Source organism: Coloeus monedula (assembly GCF_965178545.1).
Source record: "Coloeus monedula genome assembly, chromosome: 2".
Taxonomy (NCBI): Eukaryota; Metazoa; Chordata; class Aves; order Passeriformes; family Corvidae; genus Coloeus; species Coloeus monedula.
Window position 1 is genome coordinate 117,611,896 of NC_138782.1, and position 11,221 is coordinate 117,623,116.

At 46.3% G+C, this 11,221-nt stretch overlaps 1 protein-coding gene across 2 annotated transcripts in view; it reads left to right on the plus strand.

Annotated features, from left to right (window-relative positions):
• The window catches only part of PINX1 (PIN2 (TERF1) interacting telomerase inhibitor 1), a 59,815-nt gene extending 48,873 nt beyond the window's left edge, over positions 1–10,942 (plus strand). For both annotated transcript variants that reach the window (XM_082277043.1, XM_082277044.1), the window contains one exon: positions 9,707–10,942. In XM_082277043.1, the coding sequence (XP_082133169.1) occupies positions 9,707–10,312 (606 nt within the window). In that variant the 3' untranslated portion in view covers positions 10,313–10,942. The remainder of the gene's footprint in view (positions 1–9,706) is intronic.
• Positions 10,943–11,221: the final 279 nt, after the last annotated feature.

Consider the following 11,221-nt stretch of genomic DNA (forward strand, 5'->3'; position numbering starts at 1 on the left):
ACGAATCGCCCTCGCGGAGCAGAGGAACGGAAGAGGCTCAAGTGTGGATTTTCCTTTTGAGAAGCATTTGCTGAGGGGAAGGGGAAAGGAGCGAAGCTTTGGTTTAATTTAACTTCTTCAAATGATCCTGGAAGCACTTCATTTGTACACAGATCTGCTTTTCTATATTTATTATTAGAAAAGAGCCAGGAGAGGAGTTTGACATTGGCAGGTGTTATTTTCAGGTTTCATAGCATGTGTGGTTTCCTCTGCCAGAAGCCAAAGCTGTGATGCTGGGACTGTGCTTGCTCTTGGAATTGCTACCAGAACTCCTTTTGCTCCTCTGGGTGCTTCCAATGGTTTTTATTCCATCCTTTCTCTGAGCATCCCAAATCTTCAAACCCCTTTATAATACCTTTGCTTGTATTCACAATCTGGCTGGCCACGCCCACTTGTTACTTCTTGTGGAGTTCTTCTGTATCTGTGGAGCGCAGGAAGAAATCCTGAACTCGGGAATCAATGAGGGTTTGGTCTTCGGAATCCTGAAGAGCAGCTCCCATTCCACACACATTACAAAGGGATAACAAAAAGTGCCCAGGGAATGACAGGACATGTGGAGAAGGCTTGGATTGCTTCTGAGCATGGCAGTGCCACGGGACCAATACCCACAGTACTGGGGACAGGGATGACTGTCCTGGACTTTCTTAAAGACTTTTTAGACATTTAGAGTCTGAATTCAGGATTTAAAAACTCAGTTTGCACTGATTTGCATCCTGGGCTGATCCCCAGCATGGGCAGCAGGGGAGGGGGGGATTCTGCCCCTCTGCCCTGCTCAGGTGAGACCCCACCTGCAGAGCTGCTCCAGCCCTGGGACCAACAGCAGAAGGACGTGGAGCTGCTGGAGAGAGTCCAGAGGAGGCCACAGAGATGTCCCAAGGGCTGGAGCCCCTCAGCTCTGGAGCCAGGCTGGGAGAGCTGGGGGTGTTCACCTGGAGAAGAGAAGGATCCAGGGAGACCTCAGAGCCCCTTCCAGAGCCTAAAGGGGCTCCAGGAGAGCTGGAGAGGGACTTGGGACAAGGGATGGAGGGACAGGACACAGGGAAATGTCCTAAAGCTGAAGGAGGGAAGATTGAGATGGGATATTGGGAAGGAATTCCTGGCTGTGAGGGTGGGGAGGCCCTGGCCCAGGGTGCCCAGAGAAGCTGTGGCTGCCCCTGGATCCCTGGGAGTGTCCAAGGCCAGGCTGGACAGGACTTGGAGCAGCCTGGCCTAGTGGAAGGTGTCCCTGCCCATGGCAGGGTTTCGATGATCTTTAATGTCCCTTCCAACCCAACCATTCCATGTTTTTTCTCCTGCACGCTCCTTTAAAATACAGTATCTGAGACTCCTGGTGATTTGATTCCTCACAGATCTATCACAGAAGTGCTGCTGGGTCAGTTGTGTTCAGTGTCCCAGCCCCAAGTGCAGGTGAGTGGAATTCCAGGGTTATTTCCATCCTTGTTCATCTGGGATACCTCTGTGAAGGATCTCAAGGCACCTTACAAATATTTTATGAAACTCCTAGTTCTGCTGTGAGTTTCATGCAGTTGATCAGGCATGTTCTGTGCTTTGATAACCTGTGCCAGAGCTGGGGGAAATAACTTCTCCAGGGTTTTCCACCAGCTGGGAAGAGAACTTGGGAAACGTGACCTTCCCAGTCCTGAGCTCGCTTTGCTGGACTGTACTTCCTCTGTTATTCAAGGTGAGAACAGAACAGTTAGAATTGATTTAGGTGCTTTTTGGGAAGATGAAGTCACTGTGTTTGGATCTCTGCATCGTGCCAATAGAGAGATCCTAGGGGAAATCTCTTCCTTTAGTTTTGTTTATATCCAGTCTGAGGCACAGATGTAATTTGCAGGGAAATGCGAAGGAAAAGAGTTGTGCTGGCCTCAGCAGTGGAACTGGAGTGGAATGAGATGTCACAGGGATATCTAAGTGTCTCTCAAGAAATGAAAAGGATTTTCTGTGCCATGTGCTGAGTTTTTTAACTCATTCCTTATGTGCCTTCAGCACCTCTTGGGAATTATCCCACAGTGTGTATTCCTCCTTAGCCTCAGCTCCTGGATTTTACTCACTGCCTTTGTTGTGCAAAAACTGAAATAAATGTGGGGTTTTTTTCCTGAAAAGTGTAAGAACAGTAGGAGGAAGTGTGTATGTATGTGCCCTGTGGGACATGGTGCCAGGATTCCCAAGCTGCCCTTGGAAATACAGGTGCTGTGGCCTGACCAGGATCTGCTCGGGACAGCTGGAATGAATCCCCAGGACTATCGTTGCAATCAAGTCCCTGGCCAAAATTTAATCCTCTGCACTTTTGCAACCCTGTTGTTTCCTGTTCCTGCTGGTGTTTGCAGGCTGGAGGCAAAACCTGGCTGAGTGTCACAGCTTTATTGTGCAGCTCCTGTTTCACGGATGGGAACGGGCTGGGCTCCAGCTCATCCTACACTCCTGAAAATGGATTGTTTGTATCACAAACAAATGGCATTTTGCATACCAAGAGTATTCAGCAAGAGAGATGGGGGGTTTCTGTTGTGTGAATTATAAGAATGAATGAAAATTGCTAAAACTGGCCACTTGCTGAGGTGCTGGATGAGCTTTTGACGAAAATATAAAATAGAAGGACGAGACAGGTTGGGAGAATTTGGATGTGGTTTTAATAGAAACGCATCACTACGGAATTTAAAACTGAAATAAAAAATGGAATCAGCAAATACAATTTAAATGAAAATCAAGCACCTGTAGATTGCTGCAGTGGGGTGAAATGGGTGCTGTTAGGTGGCAACAAAAGCTCCTCACTAGGATGTGGCTCCACATCCAAGGCCAGGCTGGATGGAGCTTGGAGCAGCCTGGGATAGTGGAAGGTGTCCCTCCTGGTGGGGGGTGGAAAGGGATGGTCTTTAAGGTCCCTTCCCACCCAAACCATTCCATGATTCAGAATAGGGGTGTCCTGAAGGATGGTAAAACCTCTGTCTTTGGAGGTTTCCATGACTCCGTTAAAAAAAGTGGTGGTCTAGCACTCATGGTAGTTCTGCTCCAGAGGTCAATGATTCTATTAATAACCCCCAGATTATTCTAGCCAGAGATCTACTATAATAAAATTCCTTGGCCTTTTGATTGCAAGAGAAACAATCTGCTCTTTCTTTTGTAGTTGCAAGTGTAGCAAAAATGGATCTCCATAATTCCATGGAAGAACACTGTATTTTTTTAAACATTTTTACTTGTCCCCTTCCCATTAATTACTTCCTAACCTCTCTTCTTGTCCTTGCTGGGTTAGAGGCGGCTGGTGGCTCCTGTGGAGTGTATAAGTTAATATCAACTGCAAGACAGGCTGTTTCAATATATTCTGGCACAGATAGAGTCAAACAGGAAAGTGCTTCTCTGTAGTAATTGGAACTTGTCCTTTTAACAAGTGTCATGTCACCCAGGTATTGGACATTCAGGATTTTCATTCCATTTCCCATCAGTGGATTCATTGCTCTGTTGGCACTCAGGATAAACAGTAGTAAAATTAAACCTTCTTGTGGATATGTGATTTGTCCTGGTGACTACACCAGCATGGCCAACAAAAACCAGAAGTTGCAGGTGACCTGAATTTTTACCACTTTTGTACAAATTGAATATTCCTGATTCTCATCTCTTTTATTAAACCCTCATTTGTTTTAACAGCCTGCCCATGGAAGTGGTAGAATCATCATCCCAGGAGGAATTTAAAAGCTGTGTGGATGTGGCACTTGGGGACATGGGTTAGTGGTGGTTTTAGCAGTGCTGGGGAATTCTTAGGCTCAATGGTCTGAGAGGTTTCCAACCTTAACAATTCTGTGATCACCAGGAGGTCAAATTGTATCCCTGTTGAGGTTTCTGAAGCATTACAGGACTAAAAGATGCTTCTGGAGTCCAGATCCCACATTTTCCATTCCAAGCAAAGATTAACTCCCCCTAACACTTCCCTGGTAGTTGTCTGAATTGCTTTCAGTGGCTGAGACTCCCAGTGGTTGTTGAGGCTTCACAAAGATACTGATTTCTCCTGGCAAAGTTTCCTGTGGATAATTTCCTTCTGCTGTCTGTCCTTTTCCTCATGAGCACTGGGAAATTGTCCCGTTTTCCCTTTGCATCAGCCCTCTCTGTTCTCATCAGCTCTTCACAAGATGCTGTCTGCACTAAACCAATTTTAATCAGGTAAATTAGAAGCATTAGAGCCTCCTGGGTACCTGTTCTGATGCCAGAATTGACTGCAGAACTGATGGTATGTGGCCTTATTTATGCATGTATTTATTTTAATCCTGCTTAAACTCATCAGGCTACAGGTCTTTGTTCACCCTCTTGCCTGTTTGATCCCAATCCAAACATTAATGCTCATATTTAACTTGAAGTTGTCAACTCCGTAAAGCAAGACTCTGTCATCGTTGATGTCTGCAGAGCTCCAGAGTGACTCTTCAGGAATTATCTGCAGCGATTCCTGGGATGGAAAGATACAGGGATGCCCTCAGCTCTTGCCTGTCAAGGTTTGTGCACTGTACAGGGGTCCTACCAACCCTTTGGTGAGGATCTGAAGCAGCAGAAACAGAAGAGGATTATTTTAATCTTGTTACAGTTTCTCAACAAGAAAGTTGGTAAGAAAGGCAGAACAGGGGTGGCTGCATTTTAAAGCTAAGAGTGATCCTGTGTTTTCCATGGAATTCAGGCTCCATGTGCTTCATCCAGCCCACTTTCTGTAATGTAAGTGAGAACCTACTGAAATAGTTTAGCTTTATTCTGCCTTTATGATCATCCCTTCTGGACTTTGCCTTTTGTGTCGTTTCGTGAATCAGATTTCATAAAATTGTTGTGGATTACTACCAACAAAGCAAAGGCACATGAAATTACTGGGCTTAAGTAATAGCAGTTCATATGTAGCAGACTGAGATAGTATAAGAGATTTTTGTATTCCCCTCTTTTAAGACTTTAAGTGCTAGAAAAGAAATACTTGCATTCTGAAGAGGAGGGAAACTTCCCGGAATTAATCCAGGCTGCTTCTGGTGCTCCTGTGCCAGCACCCTTTACTTTGCTGGTTGGTTCTATCTCACTTCTCCTTCCAGATTGCAGGTGCAGTTCTTCTCTTTGAATATTAATTGTAATAATGCCAGAGTGGTTTGGGTCAGAAGGGACCTTAAAGCTCATCTCACTCCCACCTCTGCCATGGGCGGGGACACCTTCCAGTAGACCAGGTTGGGTTTCAAACTCATTTCATTTCATGAGGTGTCAAAATCCTTCCCACTTCGGGCTTCTGCTCTTGCCAAACTGTTTTCACTGATGTGAATTTCTTTGATAATTGACCATAATCCCCTGTTTTTTCATTTCCCTAAATAACTGAAAGGTGCTCTGAGAGTGGGATGCCCTAGAGATGCGATCCTGATCCTGCAGGATTCAAGGGAACCAGGATTTCCCTCTGTAAGTTTAGTGTAGTCCCTTAATGATTTAATCAGCAAGCGAAGAAAAGCAGAGAAAAACACAGTGGTACATGGAGTGCTTTATGTCCTTCACATTATTTTCCATACATTTCACTAATTACATAAACAGATGATATTTACAGGGGACTGTAATTGACCTTCATCTCTTCCTGTGCACTTCCCAACCTCTCCTTGAATTTTCCTATTGTTTCCTCTTACTCATTCTACATTTAACACCATGGTTCAGGCAGTCCTTTTCTTTTGCTTGGGACCATCCTACCAATTCCCTATTCCCAATTCCTTTTAACTTCATCTCTTCAGCTCGATTTTGTGGGCAATTTTGGAACTCATGACATGGACAAACATCTCCTCCAAAGCCCAATCTTCAGGTTTCCCTCCAGTTATAGCACAATTGCTCTTTCCCTTTTACCAGCAGTTCTCTGGAGCAGGAATATTTCTTTCTGTCTTTTATCTGGTGGAAAATTGTCTTTCAGAAGCTGCAGCAGCACAATCCACTTCTAGGGATATCTGCCTTATTTTTCTTTGAAATTTTTCTCTGTGTTGGGTCAAGCAGGGGAGGAATTGCACAAACTGTGAGGGGTTAGAGAAAACCCCTGGTTAGAGTTCAGCAGTGTTCCCTTGGCTACTGGGAGAGGTACAGCACGGAAGCAGGAATACCTTGGCATTTAACAGCCCTTCCAGGTGATTTATGGTTTTACATAAGCTTTTCCTAAACCCAGAGGTTTTCTAGGGTTGGCACCTCTTTGCTTGTCTCCATGCCCTGTTAGTTCTGTGCTCAGTGGCCCGTGGTTATTAAAATTCTTATCAATAAAGGAGTTTCTGAGCAAGGTTCTTATTTTCTAAACTCGTACATACCTTTGGAACCCCTCTGCTTAACCAAAGGAACATTTGTTTTTATGCCTAAGGTACTTCATGAAAAGAAACGTGTAGAGTTCAAGTAACATTTGCCTTCAATTACAGTAATTAAGTTGTCAGGACTTGAAGTCACCAAAGCAATGAGAAAATCCTTTCCTGGTTGGCCAGGGGGTAATGGGTGTTCTGGGCCCAAGTGTATTTTACACATCGGGGTGGGGAGGGAAATGGTTCTGGCCAAAAACCTGGGAGTCTGTTTGTCCTTTTGCAATACAGGGTGTCAAAATCCTGCTCTGGGGGGAAGGAGAATGACCCTGTTTGCCTGGGCTTCAGCAGGGCAGCTATTTCTGCTCTGCACCAAGGCTGGATAGATGGGCTGAGAGCAGCGCTGTGAGGGTTACCGAGGCCAGGTGCCACATCCTGCACTTGGTCACACCAACCCCTGCAGCTCCAGGCTGGGGAACAGCCACTGGAAAGCTGGAAAAGGACCTGGGGATGCTGGTGACAGTGGCTGGACATGAGCCAGGTGTACCCAGGTGGGCAAGGGGCCAGTGGCACCTGGCTGGTGTCAGGAATAGTGTGGCCAGCAGGACCAGGGCAGTGATTGTCCCTCTGTGCTGGCTCTGCTGGGGCACCTCCCGTCCTGGGGACACTTCTGGGGCCCTCCCAACAAGAGAGACCTGGAGTGGCTGGAGCATGTCCAGGGAAGGGAACAGAGCTGGGGAAGGGGCTGGAGCACCAGGAGCAGCTGAGGGAGCTGGGAAAGGGGCTCAGCCTGGAGCAAAGGAGGCTCAGGGGGGACCTTGTGGCTCTGCACAACTCCCTGACAGGAGGGGCAGCCAGGGGGGGGATCGGGCTCTGCTCCCAGGGAACAGGGACAGGATGAGAGGGAACGGCCTCAGGCTGTGCCAGGGGAGGGTCAGGTTGGACATCAGGAGGAATTTCCCCATGGAATGGGTTGTTAAACATTGGAAGGAGCTGTCCAGGGAGGTTTGGAGTCCCCATCCCTGGTTGTATCCAAGGAAGGCCTGGACGTGGCACTCAGTGCTCTGGGCTGGTGACAAGGTGGGGATCAGTCACAGGTTGGACTTGATAGTGTTGGAGCTCTTTTCCAATCTGAATGATCCTGTGATGCCGTGGGATTCTGTGCTTGTTGGGTTAGGTCTTATTAAAAACAGGTTTAATATAAATGTAGCTCAACCCATTTATCCTGGGAATTCTGTCCTGTCAAACTTCTGCTGCAGCTCCGCTTTCAAACATAACCTATGTGGAGACGTGTGTGGATACATCCTGTTTTTCCCTGTGTTCCACATCCCTTTGCCAGAAGTCAAATAGTTTCAGTTACTTCATAACCCTGCAGGAACACTACAACATATCCCTACAAGAAAAGTCCCTAATTTTGATAAGTGCCCACACAAACATCACTGGAATCTCAAGTGCAGCCTTACTTTCGTTCCACTGGAATAGCTCTCTTGAAAGCAGATGGATGAGGAAATCACCACTCGTAATGCATCACTAATGACACCAATTTTTGCATTCCTGCTCATGGGAGTAAAGGTTATGGATGCATAAGGAGCCAGACCTGGAAAACCTTACTCACAGACCCTAATAAACCCCACTTCAGCCAGCAAGTTTAACGATGCCCTCAAGAGAGCCAGATCCCTTATCTGCAGCATCATGCAATAACTATAAAGTGTTGAGATAAGTGGGATTTTATCTCCCAGCTCTCTGCTGGCCTTCCCCGAGTATCAGGTCATGGCAGTGAAAGTGGCTGTGAAATGTGGCTGCTCTGATTTGGGCAGGTTTTACAGTCCCTTCATTCAGGATGTGTGGGCAGAGTGGATGTTCTTATCCATCCGTGCATTTATGAATGGAAAACCTGGGAATTATCTCTGACTGTAATCCCTGTGGACCCCCTTTCCTTCAAGAAGGGGCTGTAGGGCAGATGTTGGTGAGGATTCTATGCCTTCCCAGCTTCTCCCGTCCAGAGGGGGTGCCTGGTTCCCTGTGGTGTGTACAAGGCTTTAAAGAAACAGTTCATGACCTGAGGGAGCTGGGAAAGGGGCTCAGCCTGGAGCAAAGGAGGCTCAGGGGGGACCTTGTGGCTCTGCACAACTCCCTGACGGGAGGGGACAGCCGGGAGGGTCGGGCTCTGCTCCCGGGGAACAGGGACAGGAGGAGAGGGAACGGCCTCAAACTGTGCCAGAGGAGGGTCAGGTTGGACATCAGGAGGAATTTCTTCATGGAAAGGGTGGTCAGACATTGGACGGGGCTGCCCAGGGCAGTGGTGGAGTCCCCATCCCTGGAGGTGTCCCAGGAATGACTGGAGGTGGCACTCAGTGCTCTGGGCTGGTGACAAGGTGAGGATCGGTCACAGGTTGGGCTCGATGGTCTTGGAGCTCTTTTCCAACCTCAATGATTCCATGATTCTGTGAAAATTTGGGACATTTCCAAGAGTCATTTGTGACTTTTGCCAAGCAAAAGGCTATACCACAAAGGCTTTGTTTTGAGTGCTTTGGTATGTATGTGAACAAGCCTTAATTTCAGCTGCCTTTCTGGTTTGTTTATTTTGTAAATCTCAGATAATTTAACAAATTATACATTTCCATCTTGTGGCATTTGTTGCTTTGTCAGAGTCCATTCTCTTCGTGCCATCCATAACATCCAGCTCCAGAGCTATACTTTGCTTTTAGTTTGATATTTCCTTTCCAAAAAGGAGATTATTCACCTCCAGCTGGAGATGAGCAGCTCTTTATTTCATGTCCGCAGAAACCTTGTAAGATGTAACCTGTGATGTTGTTTGTGCCATCTGATAACATGTGATCAAATGGAGCCTGTTTAAATAACAACATCTGGGACACCCTGACAGCAGAGCAGCTCCGAAACAAACATTTCCAAGGATCAGATAAGATGGAAGAGGTGCCTCAGTGCTGGATTGCTCCCTGGATCACAAGTTCTTTGCTGGAGAGTTATTCCAGGCGTGGGATTTCCTTTGTGCCACGGGCTAATAGATTGCAGTGGATCGTTTTTCATGCTGGTTTATGTCTTGCAGAGACATGTGCTTTGTAAAGTCAGTGTAATGCACTGAGTATGACAGTGGGAGACATGACTTATGTAGGAGCAGGTAAACTGAGGAACTCAAAACAACTGAAAATTGTCTTGGTTTGTCTTCTCTTGCTGCCTCCCAACCTTCTACCTCTTCCTAAACCCTACAGCATTTTTTACATTAAGGGCTGCCTCACTTCCACCCAAATCTGTACTTTCACAGTTAATTTTCAAAGCACCATGTTACTTTTCAGTATTTTCCTTACTAGTGTGCAGAAAAACCCCAGCGTTATGTTTAATGCCATGATTCCTGCCTCTCACTCCTGCTCCTCTCTGTTCACTTGCAGGAGGATACTGGTGATCCTGACTCCCAGGAAGAGAAGGAGGGGAACAACTGGCTCTCCTGCCCTGGAGATGGTTCCAATACAGTGAAGAGTGGTCTCACTGTCCAGGAATATTTCGCCAAGCGCATGGCAAAGCTGAAGGGATCCCAGAAGGGAACAGAAACAAAGGTGGATCATTCCAACCCGACAGCTGATGAAGCTGTGGAGCCTTCAGAAGAGCTGGAAACCAAAGTCAAAAAGAAAAAGAAGAAGCAGAAAAGAGATGATGAGGCAGAGAGGGCAGAGGACTGTGAGAAACCAGGGAAAAAGCCTAAGACAGGGAGCTTGAATGGAAAAGAACTGGATGATCCACTAAATGAATGTCACAAAAGGAAAAAAAAGAGGAAATACAAAGTGGAGAATGAAGGAGAAAGCATCAGTTGTGATGAAAATACAGGCAGTGGAGAAATTTCTGTGGGAATGTTGGAAGAGGAGGAACTCAGCACAGAGGAGCAGGAGGAAAAGCAGAAGAAACTCCGTAAGAAGAAGCACAAAAAGCAGAAAGAGGAGACAGAGGAGTGTGGGGATGGAGCCCCCAGAAAGAAAAAGAAGCACTGCAAGAACCTTTAACCCCCTTCAGGCTCAGGCTGGGGGTCTGGGGTGAGTCTGCACTAGAGGAGGCTCTGTGTAAGCACAGCAGCAGACAACACGTTGTACTCCAGGCTTGGACACTGCGCCAGCTCCAGCTGGGACCACAGACTGGATCTAAACACAGAATGGATCTAAACACAGGCTGAATCTAAGCTCAGACTGGATCTAAACCCAGCTCTCCCAAAGGAAAACTTGGTGATGTGCCAACAGGAGCTTCAGTACCACATTCAAAAGGGATGCCCGTGAGGGATTAACACATCGAGACTGTGAAAGGCAGGGAATGACTTTCTGCTGCTTCACATTGACTGTGTTTTTGTCAATCCAGGAAAAAAATAACAACAACAAAAAAATCACCCAAGTACTGCCTTTTTATTAAAGTTGTTTTCACTTGTGAGAGCCCAGCTCTGCTTCTGGAAGCAGGAGGGGGTTTGCAAAGCTGTCTGTGTTTCTTCAGTGATTTTTGCAAAGTGGTGTCTAATTTTTACATTCACCTCTTTTTACTTATGAAATGAATGTTGTTTCTTCCCAAAATGCTTACTCTGATTAAAGGTTTGCTCCTGAGTGTCAGCACTAAAGGATGAAATAAAAAGACCTCCCTGTGCCTCCAAACCATTGTCAAACTTTTATAACTTTGCACCAAAGCTAAAGGAAGTGTGTATTAACCATATAATTTATTAACCATATCCCTATCTTTGATTCCCAGGCAATATTCAGGATCTCTTCAGTGGTCTCTAGAATTCAGAAAGATGCCTTGATAGAGCAAGGTTTTTGCCTGAAATTGGGAGACCAGTAGATTTTAAAAGCACAGTTAGATGCATTTGGTATTGCCATTCACACATCGAAAACTTGCAGTTTGGATTTATAACCAAACCAGAGCTTGTTTCTCAT